Source organism: Triturus cristatus, chromosome 7, assembly GCF_964204655.1.
Source record: "Triturus cristatus chromosome 7, aTriCri1.1, whole genome shotgun sequence".
Lineage (NCBI taxonomy): Eukaryota > Metazoa > Chordata > Amphibia > Caudata > Salamandridae > Triturus > Triturus cristatus.
This window is the reverse complement of record NC_140590.1, coordinates 643,763,409-643,785,619: the sequence shown is the minus strand read 5'-3', so window position 1 is coordinate 643,785,619 and position 22,211 is coordinate 643,763,409. Positions and strand designations below refer to the sequence as shown.

Below are 22,211 nucleotides of genomic sequence, written 5' to 3'. Positions count from 1 at the left end.
GGTCTGGAGAAGACCCAGAGGGAGGGTCGGATTGACGATAGAAACAGACCTTGATAACCACCCAAAAAGAGATTTTTTGCTAAACATTGCTTAGTATCGGGTGGCTGATTTTTGGGGAAATGTCAAAGGCTGCAGGACATTGGGGGCAGTTTCTATTCACTTAGGGGCATATCAGCAAGGGCCGGCAATAATTATCGCTCAGCGCTCTTAGCGTGAGGATAATTATCGTCGGCCAACTCTGAATTTTATTGTGGAGATAGCGTGCTATTAGCAACGCTTATCTCCAAAGTGATAAAATTCAGAGCGCAAGCTGCCAATTGTGAGATTATCGCTGGAAATACAGCGATAATCCCACAAGGTTTGGCGATAGCTTGCTGATAGGGATACACATACTTAGCCATGATATCCACCTTACAACAGGATATCATGGCTAAGTCAGAAAAATACCAGATGTAAAAAAACAGCGTTAACCGCGGTTAGCGCTGCTGTTTTTTTATCTCTAACAGGGTTAGTGATATCCTTGATAATAGGAGAAATGTTGCTTAGCGACATTTCTCCTATTATTTTACTCTGAAACGCTCCCTTTGCATCTCATTAGAGATGCAAGGGGAAGCGTAGAGTAAAAGGGTGCTAACATACGAATTTGCGTGTTAGCACCCTGTTGCTGATAGGGCGCTAGTTTTATCTCTGCTTTTTTGGCTTTTAAAGCCAAAAAAGCAGAGATAAAGCCCTTGTTGATATGCCCCTAAATTAGTTCCTATAATTTCCCTTGCGATGATGAACAATGGACTAGACAGGTTTCCAAAGTTACATTGAAAGAACGTGATGCTCACAGTACTTGATATTTTACTATTTAATAGTTTTTTATATTAAGTTTGACAAAAAGTAACTCAAGTCAACACGTGTTTCGAGAACTATTACTTCATTTGTTGCTTCATCAGAACTCCCAGTATTGGTGAAATAATTGTTATTGATTGTTTTATTCATTTTAATGATTATTTAACAAGCCAAACATTTTTACTGCTCAGGTCGTGCACAGACTTTTGGCTCTGCTTTCCCTTATAATGTATTGGCTCGCCCACCTCTACTTCAACCTCGTAATGCCTGCACTGTACATGGAAACATACTATATGCAGCTCCTGAACGTGCACAAACAGAAAATATTTCCCCGCACTTCTTTCACCGTGCACAGGCGCACTCTGTCTGAGCTCTTGCACTCCATTATCACAGACAAACTTTTGCATATGTTATTTTTTTTACAGCGCTGTGCTTTTCACAAGCGCTACTGCCTACTTGTTAAGTGGACTACTTCTTAACAGTAGTCCACTTATAAGGTCCCAAAGGAGAGACCTATTGGCTATGCCAATGCTTGTTGTTATTGAGTTTCCTTCATTATCATGCCTGCTGCGAACCCCAAAATACTGTCAAATGAGGTGTTTTTAGAGGAATGATTAAAGTTGCCCACTGCCTTTCTCTTACCCAATATTGTGGCATGATATGCGAGCCTCAACCAATCAGTCCAAAAAAGAAACAAAAGACCGGTGGCCCAGCCAACCTCTGTTGGCTGCTGACGGGCACAGACCGGTCTGGTCTTTGCCCGGGTCACGCCCAGTGTTTAATTTGTAAAAAAAACAGTAAGTGCCAGGGGTCTAGTCACGAGGCCACTGCAGCTTTCACCACACATTGCCCCTGCCAAGCTGCCAATGATAGAAACAACACAACTACTAACCATCACACTTCTACAAGTGAGGGGGATTCAGAATATTACAGGCCTCCAAAGCTATGAGAATGGCTTTCGTAGCAGGTGATAGTCATTTTTAATGTATATTGAATTAATCAGAAGCGTAACTAGAGCCAAATTACGGGGGGGGGGCTACAAAAAATTTCAGGGGGGGCTAATTCTTCCAGCAAAAGACAGAGTGGAGATGCAGGGGCTCTCAGAAGGGTTGAAAAAAACAGCAAAGCCAAGTTAACAAGTAAATGGTCGTTTAAAACCTGTGAAGTACTCGGGTGCGGCTGCGATAAGACAGACGCCAGACCAGCCAGCCTACAGCAGCTTAAAAACTGTCAGTGGGGGTGCCCAGGAAGCTGTCTCAGCCCAGGCTGACACACACGAGGGGGGAGTTGGGGGAGTGGGGATCTGAAGCCCTTTGAGCCCTATGGGCGCCCCTGGAATTAATAATTACTTGTTGTGGTCATCTCTAAATTAGCCAATCAGCACCACCTTGTGGCAATTAAGTGCTGGTAGCGTGCCCCATAAACCACCAGCTCAAATTAAGCATTGGTCATGCCCAGGCCATATCCGCTGTGTCCCAAGCAGCGGGAGGCTGCAAGTGCTTTATAAAACACAGTCCAGGAAGGGGAAGGGCCCGCCTCCTCTTCCCACTCTTACTCGATCAGTTGTTCTGAGACTTGCAGTCCCACAAGTGTCTCCATCCATAATGTTAATATCATCTGCGTAGGACATCACAATCAAGTCTTCCTGCAGCAATTTAATGATGCTGATGGCCCTTGAGCTATTCTGTTATCCTTGAGGTAATATGGTATATCCAAAATATAATATAAATATTGTTAAGTAATATGTTTAAGGAACTATTTTTTGGGTAAAAGACCCATTTGCTGTCTCTAAAACGGTTTGGTACTTTCTTCCTGTGATTTTCATCATGAATCCAGTAGTATGTGCATTCTGTACGGCATATATTTTACAATACTGGTTCAAATTACGATAGTTCAAAATTAATCTCCAGTTTTTACCTGATTTTCATATCAGGAAAGTGTTCATATTAGATGAGAATGAGGTATATTTTCCTGAGGAAAGTGAGTCTGAAGCAAAGTGGTGTTTTTGGTAAAGAAGGAAGAGAGGTTTGAGTTTAGGTCCTGAGAGGGTGAAGTATTTTTAGTGCAGGCTATAGTGTTCACTAAGTCCTTAAGTATTGAGAAGATATCTTCACTAAGTCCTTAAGTATTGAGAAGATATCTTCACTAAGTCCTTAAGTATTGAGAAGATATCTTCACTAAGTCCTTAAGTATTGAGAAGACTATGTCCTTAAGTATTGAGAAGACTAAGTCCTTAAGTATTGAGAAGATATCTTCACTAAGTCCTTAGGTATTGAGAAGACTAAGTCCTTAAGTATTGAGAAGACATCTTTGGGGACATTACTAGAAGATTTTATTTTATTAGAATAATAAGATAAGAGATGGGGGAGTAACGAAGAAAGCTTTGGTACATTTTATTGGCCGCCTTTTAAGTATCTTTGGCCAGAGGCTCATAAGAGGTACTTCGGAGGCTTCGCAGTTTCTTGCATTGTTGTTTTGGTTCTCCGGGTTTGTCGTCGTACCAAGGAGCATCTTGGTTTAATAGAGAAAAGTCGAATGATGGCTTCATCAATACATTTTTTTAAATAGAGAGCAGACTCTGTGATGGCAGCAGAAAGGATAAAAAATGGGGGCTCAAAGTGCCTTCACAAGTTTGGTTGAGTCAATATTGGACACTGCGGCTGATACAAGTATGCTGACCTTGACTGAATTAGTAGAGAAACCACAATACGGAAAGTTGAATGCGAGATCGAAGAGATTAGCCCAGGTCAAAGGCAGTGCTAAGAAAGTTGGTAAAAATGACACACTGAGCAGGTGTCCTGCCTTGTGGATAGGAAAAGAAGGGATGAACTAAAGTCTGATTGTGCCGAGTGAATCGATGAGGCGAACGCACTCTGAGTGTTGGGATTGAGATCCCTAAAATTGTGAAGTTGGAATACTTGAGGCTATACAGAATAAGGATAACTGTAAGAGCAACTGGGAAGTTAGATTAGGGACCCTGGGCCAGGTTCAGAGGAGCTCTTGCATATAAAGTAGATGAATTCCATTTAATGGTGAAAATGAGAATTTCGCCAAGATTAGAACTAATGATAAATTGTCCAGACCTGAGCAAGAGAAAGAAATGCAGTGAATGATAGCAAGTTCACCTCTGTGTTTCCTTTTGTTGATTAACATGCAAGATCCGGTATCCAGAGAGGAAGGAAACAGCAATGCTTGGGAACAACGAGTTCCAAAACCAGCTTTCAGTAACAAAAATCACATGTGGCTTTTGAGTGACCTTGAAGTCAAAGCTATCATGGTGATAGCTAAAAAGGGATATAGTGTTGATTGAAAAGCAGTTGCAAACTGACTATTTTCACTGGCTCCTATAGCTAGTAGTAGTGGGAGGCTGTATACGTGTAGAAAAGTGACATTGAAGTTACAAAAGGAGCCCTGTACGATATACGGAAAGGTGGGGCTAAGTCTCTTCCCATAGAGACATACACTTGAGGGACAATGTTTGGCAAATCTACTTCTTTCTGATGTTATGTTATGTTATGTTATGTTATTTCCACTTGTAACGCGCTCGGCTACTCGAGAGTGTCCCGGCACGAACCAAAGGGGAAGTGAGGAGACAATCAACCAAAGAGATGTGTTTTTAGCTTTCTTTTAAAGACTGCAAACTCCTGTGTGAGACGAAGATCGAGGGGGAGAGCATGCCAGGCCCGGTTGGCTTTGACCACCAGAGAACAGCCCCCCGCCCTCTGGAGTTTATAGCGTGGGACCGAGGCCAGACGTAAAGACGACGAGCGCAGGGCCCGCGTGGGGACATAGAAAGAGAAGCACCTCTGAAGATAGAGGGGGCCCAGACCGTGAAGAGCACGATGGGCCATGACCAAGGATTTAAACTTGATCCTGGCCACTACAGGTAGCCAATTAAGAGAGTGCAGATGAGATGTAACACTCTTCCTGGATGAAATACCCAGAAGCAGTCTGGCCGCCGTATTCTGGACCACCTGCAATTTCTTAATCAAATACCCAGGAGACCCCACCAAGAGAGAGTTGGCATAGTCTACCCGAGAGAGAATCAACGCACAGGTGACTGTAACTCTGGCTGCCTGCGGAAGTAAAGGAAAAAAATTCCTAAGAGTTTTGATAAGACCAAAGCAGCAGCCAGCAGTCTTCCTGATATGAGTAGAAAAAGAGAGATTCTCCCCGAACCAGACACCCAAGTTCTTGACGGGCTGACCCTCAGAGATGGGAAGAGGAAGCTCCTGTGGCCACAACTGTTCGCGGAAATTGGTAGGGAAGGTGCCAAACAGCAAGATCTCTGATTTCTGCTCATTACACTTGAGCTGGGCATCTGCCAGCCAAGTGAAGATGGAGTGAAGGCACTGTTGGGCCACCAGGACTGAACTGGACGCCTTATCCCAAGTGAAGAGCAACTGGGTGTCGTCAGCATAGGCCAAAACCTTAACCCCAAGCGCTTCAGCCAGAGGGATCAGAGGCGTAACATAAATGTTAAAAAGCAGAGGGCTAAGGGAAGAGCCCTGCGGGACACCCGTGGTGACCGGGTGGAAAGAGGAATAGAAGGGAGGAAGCCAGATCTTCTCGACTCTTTCCTCAAGAAAGGATCTAAGCCAGCCCCAAACGGCCCCTGACACACCAATCTCCGCAAGGCGGGATAAGAGAACGTGCGGGACCGTATCGAAGGCTGCCGAGAGGTTGAGAAAAATCAGGGCAGCCCTACCCCCGGCATCCAGGCACGTCCGAATGGCCTCCACAACCTCAACCAAGACCGTCTCGGTGCAGTGACCCGCCCGAAACCCTGATTGAGCTGGGTGTAAGAGAGCCTCAGTCTCCACAAAATCTGAAAATTGCTTGTGCACCACATTCTCACAAACCTTGGCGATAGCTGGCAGGAGAGAGATGGGGCGATAATTGCCAGGATTGAGTGGGTCCAAGGATGGCTTTTTCAGCAGGGGGAGAATCTTAGCCTGCTTCCAGTCCTGGGGAACCACCATTGACTGTAAGGAGAGATTAATAATCAAGTTAACTTCAAGATGGATGCTCTCCGCTACATCGGCCAGGAGCCTGGCCGGGCAGGCCTCTGCCGGAGACCCCGATTTAAGCCCTCTAAGAATTTTAAGAGTTTCCATCGGGTGAACTGGGCTGAAAGTAGACAACAATGCAAGGGGGGTCACTGCGAGACAAGTCCGCCTCCCTACCAGGGCACCCTTGTCTGAGGAGAAAGAGGCCTGAATGGCCGTGATTTTATCTCTGAAAAACCCAGACAACGTAATGCACCAGTCAAACGAAGAAGGAGTCACACTCGCTTGGGCCAGTGGAGAAGTAAAGCTCTGAACAATAGAAAAAATTTCTTTAGAATTATTCCTGGCCGCGTCAATACGGGCCGCGTAGAAATGACTCTTAGCTGAGGCAATGGCGGCATAATAGGTTCTCTGCCTAGCTCTAAGTCTGGATTTAGCCACGAGACAGTAGTCGCTCCTACGCCATGCCCGCTCCAAAATTTTACAATCGTGCTTGATTACTTTGAGAGCGGGTGTAAACCAGCGTTTGGAGGGAGTAGCTCTGGCCGGTCTGATGGGGTGACAGGAGGTGATCGAGCTCACTGCTGTAGACACCCACCCTGTGAACCCCAGCAAACACTCCTCCAAACCCCCAGACAAGACAGGTCTGGCTAAGTCCAGATCATGCGCAGGTTCCAGGGGATCCACTTTCCCCAGAACAGGCTTCCGGGAGCTAATCGCCCGAGTCATCGCCCTAGAGACGGACCAAGAGAAGTAGGATATGTAGTGATCTGACCATGTCACTGGGAGAGGATCTTTAACAAAAATAGGAAAATTGGAACAAATCGGGTCCAATATATGTCCGGCCCGATGAGTGGGAAGGCCAATGTGCTGGGTAAGTTGAACCATATGAAGAGTATCCAGCAAGTCAGTCACCTCCCTGTCCTCAGGAACATCCATATGAAGGTTCAGATTGCCCAACACTAAATAGTGGGAGAACCTGACAGCCCTAGATGTGATGGCATCACCCCAAGCCTGAAGAAAAGAACCAGCCGGTCCAGGTGGCCGATAAATCAGGGAGACCCCCAGAGTAAAATGGGCTGACAATCTGATGCTAAAATCGAGCACCTCACAACCTGCCCAAATCTCGGAGTCACCCAAACGAAGATCCCAAAGATCTTTATAAATAACTGCAATACCACCACCCCTTGACCCCTGGCGATCAACTCTCATGATGCTGTAGCCTACCGGGATAGTCAAAGCCACTATAGGGGCAGAGGAGGAGTCAAGCCAGGTCTCTGTAAGAAACAGCATATCTAATGAACCGTCCTCCAACAGCCCATGGACGTCCACATGTTGTTTTTTTAGAGATCAGACATTAATTAACGCTGCTACGAGCTGCACGGGTGTAGACTGCTCATTAGAACTAGGGGTCATGATAAGAGGAGCAACACTACCTTCCCCTAGCTGAAAACCGCAAAAACTGCAGGTCGCTAAGGGCCGCACTGCCGCATCCAAAGACTGCGGATACCGGCAGGCTGTCACATCCAGGCCCCTAAGGATAGCACTGGAATAGCTGACAAATACAGTGGGTTCTTGGGATTCTTGAGGCGGCAGACAACTGGATGCTGGCATATCTTTGGCATTTTATTAACAAAGCTGCATCACTCTTAACATTACCTAACACTATTTTGGCTACATTGATATTGCCTATCAATGTCACACCGTGGTCTACTGCAGGTGTATTTGCTGAGGACTTTGGTTAATACAGCTGTTAAGGGTATAAAATGTGTAGTTTGGATGAGGTTGCAAATATACTTCCGTACAACTGGCATTGCTGTGGGATAGACATGATCCTACTGGAAGGCACATATTCATTATTCAGTGTTTATCCTGTGGAGCGGAGTGAGGATAAAGCTGCTCCAACTGATGGGCGCTTCTAGATATCCAAAATAGAATTTCGTTTTGATTGGATGAATATTGACCCTTCATTGCATCTATAGCGTGTGGCTTAATGGCAGTGGCTAATGCATGTGTAGATGTTTGAACAGTGCCTGTAACCTCAGTGCTCATACAAATTGTCTCAACTCTATGTACATTGTGCATTACATCAGTCATTATTTCCATAGTCTCTCCTGTAGGTAGTCACCCCATTTCAAGATGAGATGTATGTGTGACTTGCGCTGACAAGGTTTGCCCTGGCAAGGTTAGGGGCTAAATTCTCTGCATGTTGTGTTCCTAGGAATGTCAAGTTAAAGTACGTAAAGAGGGAGTAACAGAGCTACAAAATCACAAAAACATAAAGTCAAAGTTACTAAGCTACTTTGCCCCTGGCCCATAGCCATAAATATTTCTTTCCAGGAGACATTCCTCCCCAGAGTTGATACAGCATAACAGAAAGGTACCAGAGGTGATTTCTTTCCCTGATATTTGTATGGTGAATTGCACAAAAGGGTGAGGTGTGTGAGCACATTCTCCATTACTGTGTCATTATACTCAAAATATAGATAAGCAATTTTGAAAAACAATTTATTTGTGATGTACACTAGACCTGCGAATTTCTGTATATATGATGGGATTGAAAGGAAAGAAGAGGTGTGTGAAGTTGCGAAATCAGCTGATCAGAGTTTATGTGCACTTTTTCGTGCAATACTACCAATTTGTTTTTTTTTATAAACAGTTCTTTGTTATTGAAATGTGTAAGTAAATACTTCTGTCTACATCTGGAGGTGTCACAAATAAATTCACTCTAAATGACAGCCAATAACTTCACGGATATCTATCCCTCCCGTCCAGCTACCCCAACAATTCCCATGTTATGTTCCAGTGACATAGCGTGTGATGGTGTAATACCGGTGAAGTGTTCCGAAGCCCTGATTACGAGTGATTATCAGAAGCATTAAGGGCCATATTATCAAGGAACGGCGATAACATTATCGCCGCTTTAGCGGCAGGAAACTGCCGCTAAAGCGGCGATAAAGGGCTTGATGATATGCTCTTAAGAATTCCCATAGAAGCCCATGTTCTGGTGTCAACATGGGCTTCTATGGGAATTCTCTGGGGCACTTCTGTCCAGACCAGTCAATGGATTGGCTCTCCCTCGTGTTCCTTGAATTCCAGAACGACGTACTTCTGGAACTGATTGCCTATGAAGCAGCGCTTGCATTCATGGACGAGTAACTACCTTCCTGCAGCCACAACTGATTGACACCCAGAGCACAGGTCCCAACACCGTGTTGCATCCTGGAGGATTGGTTCCATAAGCCAGTACAACAGTGGACATGTCTACATTCGCTCGGACTCAGAATGCATGTGCGTGCACCTGCGCGTGTTGCCTCACACCTGTGCAAGGTGCTGCAGAACCATGGGCGGAGCTGCACAGCGTCGTTTGGCAAAGTTCCAAAATCTGACATACTGACGGAGGGAGACGGCACACATAGCAATGTAGCACGACATGTGACCTTTTTGGTCCGTTTTACCTGCTCACTGTCAGCAGAGCACCCAGTCGGCGCAGTCTGGTGGTACAGCTCCATGCTGATCCCATGATCTGTGAGTCGTGTCCCCTAACACGGGGCAATGACGAGACGCCAAACATCACATGACTCGACCAGCAAATCAAGGTGGGCTGAGACCGTTGCCAACCATAAGGATATGTGTACATTTTTCCCACCCCATTCCTTGAACATCGACACGTTCCCATTCTGCCTGTAAGTGTCTTCAGCATTTGTCTGCCTGTTGTGGCCCATCACCTGCCTGTACTGACACGCACATGCTAATAAAGCCTACGCAACTTCACCAGAGTACAAGTGTGATGAGTGTTGATTAGTAAGACCAATCCTGTGCCTCAATTAACATTGTCCGTACACAGGGAGGTATATAGGTGGCAAATCCCTATTGGCAGCTCCACCTCTGTGAGCCAGACATTGTGTTTGGGATAGTTGCTGGTAGACCTGTGCTCTTACGTGTCTTCAGCAATGTGAGTATGGTGTCCAACTTCTTGCCATGTGGACCAATAGGACCCATGATCCATTAAAACAGACTGTGTACACGCGAACAGAAGTTCCGTAGCCACACTCAATGGGGGACACTACTTCAGACGGGCTACCGATTCTGACATTGACACACACAGCCCTATATGATACATGGACGTGGGGCTACGTTGGGGGATGTAAGATTGTTGTGCATGTGCAATGACACCACAGCTAGTTCACACCTTCACAGACATCTAATTGGCCATGTGGGTCAGGCTCAAACATGCGCATTGATGACATTTACAAGGGTGTACCTTTTTGTGCATCAACATCCCTACATTCATCCATACTTGCACATGTGGGTGAACATAGACATGACACATCTGTGTGATTTGGAATGTTTTATTCACATTCTAGAAAGTCTTGGAGATGGAGGGGTACATGGCCAGTTCAAGTCCACATTACGTGGTTGCCCAGTGGTGGGCCAACCAGAGTCCTTGGGGGAATACAAAGTTAATCTGAAGAGGAAGAGTACAGTCCCCAGCTGGATTGCTGTGTCATTGGTCCTGGTGAATGTCGCAGAGTGTTCCGGGGGACAGTGGGAGGCGTTGTTCCAGGGCATGATGCATAGAGCTGAACCATGCAGGGACTGGCCATGTGGCGGGTACGGATGCTACCGCCTCCTTCCTCACACAGTTATTGCACTCCACATCGTACTCCTCTGAGACGTCTTCTGTGTTCGGTGTGTCATGTGTGTGTGGTGGTGTTATGGCTGCATCACTGTGGGCCACTGACACATCAGGGTGCGGAGGTGTAATGGCTGCATCACTGTGTGCCAATTACACATCAGGAGGCAGAGATGTGTGTGTCAAAGTTCCTGCAGCAGTCATCTGGTACAGGCTCTCTGGCAGTAATGGTAAGATGAGGATCTGCAAGGCCTGTAAGATCCCAGCTACATGCCACTAGTGTTCAGCCGTGGCAGCCCTACTTCCAGCCTGCATCCGCTCCATGGTCTCCATTTTCCTCCGCATCTGTGCCAACTCTGTGCTGTCATCGCTGGAGCCTGTCTGACTAGACAGTTCTTGTATCGAGTAATGGCCCCAGCGAGGTCAGCCAAGGATTGTCAGTGAGCATGGTGCAGACAGGAGGTGTCCATTAGGGACTGTACGTTGTCCCTGATGGGACTCAGACACACACGTATGGCATCGACTTTGGCTGCCACGAGGTCGAAACCCACCCGCAGCTGATCTTCCAACACCTCCTGGCCTGCTAACACACAGGGTTGGAATTCATAGTGTTGATCATGTGGGTCCTGTGGGCCAGCCGTGGTGGTGTGTGCTTCCGGCTGTGTGGTCTGTGCAGGGTGTGAGCTCACTGCGATGCTGCTGGGCTGCCCTGCTACTGGGGATAGTGTGCGGAGGCTGTCCACGAGCCGTTGGAGGGTGTCTGGGCAAATGTGCAGGGCGTCCTCTTCATCATCACTGTAGAGATGTGTGGTCTTCTCTTCAGGAGGTGTTGATTGTCCCTCTGTAATGTAAATGTAAAGGGGAGATGCAGGTTAACAGTGCGTTCCATGTATGTTCACGCATTGTACATGTTTACATACAGACTGCATGACAATGTACATTTTGACTGCTTTGGAAGAGCTGGCTATTTGCTGGGAAACAGTGTACATCTGGATTACATAATGAATGTGAGGTTTTACTCGTACATCATCATCTCACAGTGTCATGCAATGCCAGATGTTATTGCCCATTTTCTACGCACAAGCGGCACCAGTTGTGTCCTCTGTCCTGTCGTGGGAGTGTTGCACTTTGTACCACATTGTCGTCAATGTTGATATGCTGTGATTGCTATGTGTGTGTGCCGCATTGTTGGCGAGTCGACCCTGCAGCTCTGATTTGGCGGCCCCTCATCCCTTTGACTTGTGTGCTTTTCGGGTGCTGTGATGTTTGCGACTTGGGTCCTTTGTGCTCTTGTACATATTTTGTACTCTTGTGCATTGTTTGTCTACAGATGTGTTTTTTTGACGTCATGGGTTGTAGGTGCACGTGGATGTATCAGAGTGTGACCTGCTCCTTTACGGATGTTGTCCACACTCAGCCACCTCAAAGTCGTCTTGCGCTCCATATCATGTATTCTGACTGTAGCCATGCTATCTGTCATGCAGTGTCACTTGCATAGTCCGTGTGGCTCAGTGAGCCGCTGCATTTCTGGATTCAGCACATGTGCATGGGTAGGTTGTGGCATTGGGGATATGGAGGGCGGCCCATTTGTGCGCATTGTGGATGGGGGCCTACTTGTTGTTTTTATTTGTGTTGCAGTGTGCCAAGGGTTTCAGGGACATGTTCCATTGTGCTGTGCATGATTGTGTATGTGTGCCATTGTGCCCATCTCCCTCTGTCTCCCCAGGTCCTGGTCGTTACTCACCCTGTTGCTGTTGTGTCCAGACCCTCAACTCCCTGCACCGTCTCCGCACTGATGACTGTGGCCACCATTTCCTCCAGCTCATGCAGCTCCTCCTGCGGTGCAGGAGTCCCACCTCCAGTCGCCTTTGCTGCCTTCCAGTTGGCAGCAAGTTTCTCCTTGGTTAGGCTGTGCACTTCATGCCAGCGCCTCTTGACCTCCTCCATTGACCTCCTCGACACTCCAACTGCATTCACGTTGTTTACGATGGACTGCCATATTTCCATTTGTGTTGCCAATGACGTAGTGGAGGTGACGAACAGTTGTTGGTAGTGTTCTGTCACCTCCGTGACGATGATCTGGTCTTCCTGCGGACTGAACCCAATCTTCCTCTTCCTCTTCTCTTTGCCCTTCCCCGAACAGGGGGTTCCTGGCTGGCCCGCCATGGGGCTTGTGGGGTTCGGGTTGTCCTCTGCACTCGGTCCGTGTGCTTCCATGTTGCTACGCAGTTTGATTGGGATTTGGTGTGGATTTTTTTTCCGTTTATATTTCATTTTCCCCATGACGCGTGGGATTTGCAGTCCTGTGGCTGATTTTTGCTGATTTTTGTATCGCACTTGGCCTCATCGCAGCTTTGTTTGCGTTCGTGATTCGCATTTTTGCGGCGTCGCGTTGACTTCATCGCGGACATTTGACGCGTTATCGTGAGCCTATCGCATGGTGCCGTCGGCTTGGGAATGCCGCGTTACCAAGGTGTTATTTTCCCGCAATGGACTGCGATGTGAAGAGTTGCGTTAAGCTGCTTTTGAGGTAGTTGTCACACGTTATTGAGAATATTCCCCTTAGTTGTTCACTTAGCATTTCTGGAAACATGTGCATCACTTTAGGTGGACAAGGGTCCATTGGGCCCCCGGAACTAATTGTCTTCACTACCTGGCTGAGCTGTTCTACTGAGGGGGGAGAGAAACAGAAGCCAGTGTTGGAAGTTGAGGTATCCAAGCCTTGCTTGGTGTGCATGGCTGTAGCATGGATGATATCATTAATCTTAAAAGATTCATACACTGATGTGACTTTATCTACAAAAAACTGTCCAAGTGTGTTACATAGTTCGGTACCACTATCCATCTGTTTCATAGCGGGGAGATTCGCACATTTTTTACTGTAGCGAAGAGCTCCCTACAAGAGTTCTTAGCCTCACTTATTTTTGTTGTAAAATAGTTACTTTTTTCCCCTATAACCATTTTTTTGTAGTCTGCCAACGTTCGTGCATATTCAATTTTCCTACTTTGGTCTTAGTTAGCTCTCCATTTTTTTTTTTGCCCTTCTGCACACTTGTTTTTTGTACCCTAAGTTTATCCGTGGACCATGGTTCTGACCGATTTTTCCTCCTAGAGATAAAGCTTTTAGTAGGGGCTGCAATATTAACCGCTGATTTGATCCAAGAGGATAACCTATCAACAGTGAAATTGCTGTCTGCCGCTATATCAGGTTTAGTCCTGAATAGTAAATCCTGTAACATAGGAGCATTGATATTGGCCCAGTCCTGATAGGTAACTAGCCTATGAGCAGGTGTGTGAACTGGCTGCAACTGATCTGCACTTGCAGTAAACAAGATTGCTTTGTGGTCTGACCACGGTATGGGAATAATTTAGACAATTTTAAGAGTGGAGTTAGAAGAAAAATCCTGTCTAGCGTGTGCCCGGCCACATGTGTATCATGTTTAATGGTCTGATCCAAAGAAAGGCTAGCCATTGCATCGACCAGTAAGGCAGTGTTATGGTCTGCTAGTTTTTCTAAATGAAAATTAAAATCCCCTAATATTGTAAAGTCAGATCCATCCAAACTGGATTCTTTTATAGGGCTTAAAATATGCAACAGAGGGGTCCGTGCCCTCGGAGGTCTGTAAAGCAAAAGACCTTTTAACGTATAATTGTTAGTAAGTGAGATCTGAAAGGATAACAATTCACAGTCGTTGGAGCTTCCCACTGCTCAAACCCCTTACTTGCAGCTCTCCTCTGAAAATAATTGTTAGCCCCCCTGTCAGCTGAATGATGGCATAACCTGCCGGTAGTGCCAGGGCAATTTCAGAATCTGAGAAACCATCTGCCCATGTCTCTGTAATAAATGCCAAATCAAGTTTATGTGACTCAATCAATTCAGCCACCTCCATAATATGTTTCAATAGTGATCGTGTGTTGATTAACACCGCCTGAAAGGCATTTATAGACTTCTTGTCTGATGGGGTATGCTGGGGTTTTAGCGCTTTCATTTCGTAAAGCTGAGCGGCAACTTGTTATGCGCACACTGCTTAGGATCTCTCTGTAATTTCAAAGGTGGACAGCAGGGGTTTACCATAACCCTCAATAACTCTTTACTAGCGTATTTTATGCTCCTTGATTTGCCACTACTAGGTGCAGGGGTTCTGGCCCTAGGCACGGCCCAGGCACGGATGGGCGCTGACAGTGTATCCGCTGCGTGTCTGCTCTGGCATCAGTTTAGGTAGGGTGTGCAGTGGGAACAACTAGCCTGCTCCCCACTCGGAACTGCCAATGGCACCGGAAGTGAGGAGGAACGTGAAAGCCCTGAGAACACCCTCCGTTCAATTGGCATTTGCCGTGACGGACCGGGGAGACGGCGGAAAGGTGGGAAATACCCAGAAACAAAAGTGCAAGGAACAATGAACTATAAAAAGTAAGCTTTTTTAAAAGCATTAAAATCACGGTTTAAAATAGACAGCGCAACGGTAACCTTACCGCATCGGACTGCGCGTCTGGTCTGGCAACGGTGTAAGTAGGGTTGTGCAGCTGGAACAACTAGCACGCTCACCACCCGGAACTGCCTATGTCACCGGAAGTGAGGAGGAAAGTGGAAGCCCTGAGAACACCCTCCGTTCAATCGGCACTTGCTGTGACGGACCGGGGAGAGGGCGAAAAGGCAGGAAATACCCAGAAACAAAAGTGCAAGGTACAATGAACTATAAAAAAGTAAGTTTTTTTTAAAAGCATTAAAATCACGGTATAAAATAGACAGCGCAACGGTAATCCTACCGCATCGAAGGCTTTTGGAGGATGCACAGCTGCAAGACAAGTCGGGTTGTAATGATTGTCGGGACAGGAGCAGGCTGGCAGGGTTTGGTGCCAGAGTCTACTGATAGTCCTCAGTTCTCACTTCTTCTGCTCCTATTTGTCCTTCTTCTTCTTTTAACAGGTGAATCTGCATTCCTGGTGTCAGAGGGTCACCTAAATATTGAATTTAGGGGTGTTCAGGGGAGTGAAGGGTAGTAGCCTATGGGCTGCTTACCCTTTGGGTCACTACACATCCTATATGAGGGAAGAGGTGTGGCTCCGCGGCCAGGGTGACTGACTCTGGAATCTGGGAATCACGGTTCGATCCCCGTCACCGAGTGACTCTGGGCAATAGCTTGCTTAATCTTCCTGAGGGCCGCCAGCGCCTAGAGACCCTTACGGGTGATTGTTTGTGCTTTACAAATGTGGATTATTTTTATTCCTGTGGGGAGAGGGCATAACCCTGTCTCAGAGTTCCTAATTCCACCAAAATTAGCAGCCTTCCTTAGGGGTGTGACTAGCTTGGTGATGCAACACACCTACTTCAGTCACTAACTTCCCACCTGTCTTGGTGCCCAATGGATATCAGGGCAGGGGTTGGCATTTCACAGGGCAGGGGGAAGCTGGGGTCGCATATCAAAGGTTGCAGTGGCTTTGATGCCCCGGCCTTGATATGCTAAATCACTAGCTAGCCTGCTGATGAGGTGTGGACACCATCCTCCTAAGCAGGCATTGTTTCTGGACTCAGAGAGCATGGGATCTCACCTGCTGGGGGTCAGAAATATGTATTTGGTGGCCGGCTGGACGAAACTAGTCAGCCAGCACACTAAGAGGCTGGTAGATTTCCAGGGGCACCTCTAAGGAGCCATCTGGTTTCATATATTAATAAATCCACTACTGGCATTAGTACAGATGTATTACTGCATTTAATACCAAACACCATAGGTTTCAGTGAAGCCATCATGTAGCTGGGTAACTTGTAATGACTCATGCCCAGTACACATACTTAAGATGGCTTCCTTGTTCACTTGTACTGTGGTAAATAATTTAATTACCGGGACTTAATTTGATGCGGAAAATCTATAACAATAGCTCAGTAAAATAAGAGGCAGAATCCGTGGTATTAGAGGTTCGGAACGGGCTTTATTCCATAATCAATTTAAATCGATGAGCTCCAGATTCCATCACCACGAAGGTTCAGGAAGTGAAGACCGTACTTTATTGATAGGTAATCATTTTTATACAATAGGCATTACAGTGAAACAAATGGAGGAGGCGTAACAATTGATAGTAAAGATAAAACATACATGCGTAGCAAAAGTGGGTGTAACTGGGCGTAACTAAAGAACGTCATCAGGTATGATGTCATAATAGGGTGGTTCCATGAAAGAATTTCGCAATGTCAGCAGAAATACTTGGCAGAAATGCGCGCGCAGCAGCATGACGTGTGATTGACGTGCAACTAGGGGGTGAAGGGGACTTGACATTTAGCTCTACATGTGGCGACAGAAGTCTGGAGGGTCAAGTCAACCTAATCCCAAATCATATCTAACATCCTATGTTTAAAGAACTATGTTATCCAAAAGAGAGGCCTTCTTGGAGTAGAATCTTATTCTATACTGACTATACTGACTGTGAGTGCGTGTACAAGCGTCTAAGTGTCTACACTAGATGCGAGGGCAGGAATCTTCCATAGTAACAGGGCTATGAATTACTTGCATAAAGACAGAGAAGCCGGGCCCTTTGCTCGGTAGCTGGAAGAATGTTTACTTAAACTACTAGACAGGAATGCATTGGGTAGGGAGCGGAGCAGATAATTTCGAAGGTGAAATACAGTTTTTGGCAGGCAACAGGCTGATGTCAGGCACCGTTAGCTGCGCAGAGAATGAGGACAAAGTTCATGGATACAGATGCGAGCTCAGACTGGAGCTTTCAGAGGCAGAAGGCAGGAAAAGCTTGATGGCAGAATCAGGGCCTACTTGCCTGGACTGTAAAATGGCATAAGTGAACCATATAAAGCCGGTGGCCTTTCATACTTAGGAATGGAATATCCGGCCCATTCATGGCGGATCTGAAAGAGGACATGTTGGCGGTGGACGCACATGTGTTTGCGTCTTCATAACTGGAACTGGAGGGAACATACATGTACTTGTGATTTATACATGAAACCGTTGGGGTCCAAGATAGGGGACATAACTGACCAGAAAAATCCATATTTCCACATTCCCTCCTTGTCCCCTACTTGCCCGTCAAGAGATATCAATCTTCATTAATCCATCGATCTGTTCATATAGCATCATTTGTTCTTCTTTCTTCTTCCGTGATGAATGAAATCTTGGTGGTGGAATACACGATGTGGCACACAGACCACAGATCGCTGGTCCACATTGTAGACATAGACAGCAACTGAATAATATGAGGAAGCCAATACCTAGGAAGGATAGGACCTTCCATCCAAAGGTAGATAATACACTCCAAAACCAACCGGACCAAGTCCAGGTGCCTGGATTCTGGTGTATCTGGCTTACAATCTTATGAAGGCGAGTTATGGCTTTATATACAGATGGCGAATTTTCTGGTATGAAAATGCAACAACTTGATCCGATGACCCTACAAGCTCCGCCCCTATCGGCCAGGATGACGTCAAGGACAAGACGATTTTGAAGCACAACAATCCGCATAGCAGACTGCTCTTCTGTTAAATTGCCTAAGGCGGAAATAGTTTCGTTCACTACTGCTTCAAGGGTTCTGGTTAATCTACGTATCAGCTTACTATTGGTAACTGTACCTATATAGGGAAAGAGACCTTTATTGAAATCTGTGTATTTTTCCCATGCGGTCTCAGTATAATCGACTATTGGGAGATCTCTCCTTTCTCTATTGTGTACTAAATGAGTATTTCTGTGATAATCAGGAGGAGCTAGGAAAACAGGTGGCAAAAGGAATCCGATGTAGCAGATACCATCCCAATCTAGTGGCAAACGTATGTATGCTGTCTGACCACATATGAAGTAGGAATGGCGGGAAGCTCTAAATGTAGACTTGCCTTGATCACTAAATTCTATTACAGTGGTGCATCTACTATGGTCCATATGTATGGAACCATTCTTTCTTACACATAATTCACCTTTAACTGGAAATACTGACATGGCGGGCAAAATTGGAATAGCTTCGGATTCGACATTCAAGATCATGACATTGAGCGTAAAATTACCTAATCCATATACTTCATTTTCTAGATCAGTTCCTGTTCTTTTGGGAAGTCCCTCCTTGTTAGGGTGACAGACTTTGAGTAAAACTAAGTTCAGATTTCCCCATACCCAGTTATCCTGGTAAACTGCAGAATTCGAATCTAGGGAATTAATTAAACTAAACCATGCTCCACAGGAGCCGTTGTGTGTGAACGGGTATGGAAAGAGAGGTAGAATTCCTTTATAGTTCTGATAGGGAGGGAGTCGACCACATATCCAACAATTTGTAGCATTGCTAACCTGATGGGAATGATGTAACATACTAATAAAAGTGTTATTGCGCAGCGCAAATCTATAAGACAATTCATGCGGAGGTAATTCACTAAAAGAATGTTCAGCAGTAACATTATAAACATGTCTAGAAATAGGATAATATATGTGCAACAATATACTTGCAGTAATTATTAAAAGACTTAAGGACAACAGAATTAATAACGTCACTGTGCAATGACTACGCAGTGATTTACAGTACGCATGTCGTTTCAGCTTTATCCTTTTGTTTCTTTCTTTGTACAGGTCTAAGGGGTACATGTCAGAGACAAATTCGACCGCTTCACCTTGGAGAGGACTTAAACAATCAAATTGCCTGACTGGTTAGACCTGAGTTTTAGTCTGTATAGTTCATGGCTATTCAGTTCAACCAAAGGAAGTTTAGAGTCAATCGGGGAAGACACGCAAGGTGTGTCGTTTACGTCTGACGGTAGTCCATGAAATTTCTTGATATGACTTGAATGTATCCAGCCTTTTCGTCCTTCGATCTTTACGGCTGTCCTCGTCGTTAGCAGTACGAGCTGAGGCGACTTCCACCTAGGATCCAGCTGAGACTTCCGATCAAAGTTCCTCACTAGAACTAAATCCCCTGGAAGTACGTCATGGGGTTTCACCTCGGTGTTGTCGGGAAAGGCTGCAGCTACCTGTGAACGACAAGATTGTAGTGCAGACATCAAGGAAGCCAAGTAATCTGTCAGCATATTACAGTCAATATCAGTTATTTTGCGTGGTATAGGCGTCCCCCACATATTTGGTGGTCTACCGAAGATCACCTCATACGGGGATAGCCCTGTTCGAGAGTGTGCTACCATTCTCATGTAAAAGAGTGCAACGGGTAAGGCTACTACCCAGTCGACACCCTTCTCTCTGCATATTTTGGACAATCTAATTTTCAGGGTCTGATTATGTCTTTCCACGAGACCTGCTGCCTCGGGGTGTCGGACACAGTGAAACTTCCACTGATAGCCTAACAAAAGTGAAACGTGTTTCATTAATTCGGATGAGAACGGCTGGCCGTTATCTGAGTAGACAACACGTGGTAAACCGTACCGTGGGAAGAATTCTCGAACTAACTGTTTGGCAGTAGTCGGGGCAGTGTAATCTGAAACTGGGTATGCCTCTGTCCAACGGGAAAGAGCACAGACAACTACGAGAACATATTTGAATCCCCGACATCGTTCCATCTGGATATAATCCATCTGGAGGACTTCAAAAGGGTGATCAGGAGGCTGAAATCCACCCTGTTCTACGGGAATGCTTTTACCTGGGTTAAACTGACAACAGATCATACAGGTACGGACTTTTTGTTTAGCTGCTGCTCGTAAATGTTTGTTGAACCAAATGTGTTGAATGCTGTCTAGCATAGCTTTTTCTCCTAGATGTGCTGGACTATGTACAGTGTTAATAACAACTTGGACCATTGAATCAGGAAGGAACCACACAGATTTTTCCTTCGTCATCCATCCTTGATCCGTTTGGATCCCTCCTAATTCAGTCCATTTCTTTATTTCGTCTGGTGTAGCATGTGTCTGTATGTCGATTACGTCAAGAGCGGGATCCTTAACCATCATGCAATGTGTTGGTGTCGGGACTATTGTCTTTGTCATGTCGGATGTTTGAATTTGAGCAGTCTGTTTAGCTGTTCTGTCAGCTAGATCATTGCCTTGAGAAATGATATCAGTAACTTTCGTATGAGCTTTACATTTCATAATTGATATTGCAGTGGGTAGATGTATTGCATGAATAAGGGGTCCGTGCTGAATGTGGGCACCGTGAGAAGTTAAATAACCTCTCTCTCGCCACAGCACGCCGAAGTCATGTACAACTCCGAATGCATAACGTGAATCAGTGTATATGTTGACTTTTTTATTTGTGGCTTGAATACAGGCTTGTGTCAGAGCGATGAGCTCTGCTGCTTGAGCGGACAAGGTATGCAATTTGTTTCAATGATTTCAGTGTCTGTTGTGACTGCGTAAGCGGCCACTAGCTCTCCTGTACCTGTTCTCATACATGAACCATCTACATACAACGTCAGGTCTGGGTCTGACAATGGGACATCTGTCAAATCTTGTCTCGGTTTCGTCGTGATAGTGATAACTTCGATACAATCATGTGCAAGTGGGTCTGTTCCATTTATAGGTAACAGTGTGGCAGGATTCAATGTACTACAACGTCTGATTTCTATATGTGGCTGAAACAATGTTAATTCGTAACCAGTAAGTCGTGCTATGGTCAAGTGTTGTGTTTGTGTGCGGTTCAAGAGAACCTCCACTGCATGTGGTACTTGTACTGTCAATGGATGTCCTAATACTATGGCATCGCTTTGTCTGATTGCTAAAGCTGTTGCTGCCACTGATTTCAGGCACGCAGGCAAAGCCTGAGCTACGGGATCTAATGTACTAGAAAAATAAGCACATGGTTTGTGTGATCCTGCTTGTTCCTATGTGAGTACTGACAAGGCAGTACCTTCGCGTTCTGTAACGAAGAGTGTAAACTGTTTATTGTAACATGGTGTTGCTAAAACAGGTGCTTGGCATAAGGCTTTCTTTAGGCTTTCAAAAGCTTGTGTATGTTCCTGAGTCCAAGGGAGAACAGTCGATGTGGCTGCCTCCTGTGTTGTCAATTGAATGAGGGGTTTTGCTAGAAATGCATACTGAGGGATCCACTGCCTACAATATGAAGTGAGGCCTATGAAAGCCCGCACCTCCTTTTGTGTCTTGGGTATCGGCATATTAGCAATTAGCTGGATGCGATCTGGTGTAAGCTGCCTTCCCTCCTTGGACAGCGAGTGACCAAGGTAAACAACTCGCTGGACACAGAATTGCAGCTTAGAAGGGGACACCTTGTGCCCTTTTTCGGCCAAAAATTGTAATACCGTCAGTGAGGCTTTCTCACATTCAGGTTCGCTTCTAGCGGTGATCAGCAGATCATCGACATATTGAAGCAGGGCAGTGTTGACTGGCATGTGGATACTGTCGAGTTCTCGTTTCAGTGCTTGGCTATAAATGCTGGGGCTTTCTGTAAATCCTTGAGGTGCGCGTGTGAATTTAAAGCTTCGTCCATTTAAACTAAATCCGAACAAGTATTGGCTTTCCGGATCTATTGGGACGCTGAAGAAGGCATTCTTGAGATCAATTACAGTAAAGAATGTTGCTTCGGAATCAATGGCTGTCAGTAATGAAGAAATGTCTGGCACCACGGGGTATTGTGGTACTATGCATTTATTTAATTCGCGCAGATCAATAACCAATCGATATACTGGCGGGGCTGTTGGATCGGTTCGTTTAAGAATCGGAATTATCGGTGAATTACATACATTGGAGTCAGTTTCCACAACCACTCCTTGGGTAATAAGCTCGTCAATGATTTGTAGTAAAGCCACTACAGCATCTGGGGGTAACTTGTATTGTCGCATTCGTGGAA

At 45.7% G+C, this 22,211-nt stretch overlaps 1 protein-coding gene and 1 long non-coding RNA gene across 2 annotated transcripts in view; one reads left to right on the top strand and one right to left on the bottom strand.

Annotated features, from left to right (window-relative positions):
• Window positions 1-10,184: 10,184 nt before the first annotated feature.
• Window positions 10,185-15,017, bottom strand: LOC146810281 (t-SNARE domain-containing protein 1-like). Its single transcript, XM_085617271.1, has 2 exons — window positions 12,227-15,017; window positions 10,185-11,323 (listed from the first exon to the last, which is right to left on the bottom strand). The coding sequence occupies exons 1-2, from the start codon at window positions 12,763-12,765 to the stop codon at window positions 11,302-11,304; spliced, it is 561 nt and encodes a 186-aa protein (XP_085473397.1). The 5' UTR covers window positions 12,766-15,017; the 3' UTR covers window positions 10,185-11,301.
• A 46-nt stretch (window positions 15,018-15,063) lies between these two features.
• LOC146810280 (uncharacterized) overlaps window positions 15,064-22,211 on the top strand; it is a 74,622-nt gene continuing 67,474 nt past the window's right edge. The window contains exon 1 of the long non-coding RNA XR_014966570.1: window positions 15,064-15,186. This is a non-coding gene — a long non-coding RNA (uncharacterized LOC146810280). The remainder of the gene's footprint in view (window positions 15,187-22,211) is intronic.

Coding starts and splice junctions, on each gene's coding strand:
- LOC146810281 (XM_085617271.1), bottom strand. CDS start 12,765: ATGGGGAAAATGAAATATAAACGGAAAAAAAATCCACACCAAATCCCA. Junction 11,324..12,226: donor CTGGACACAACAGCAACAGG/GTGAGTAACGAC, acceptor TTTACATTACAG/AGGGACAATCAACACCTCCT.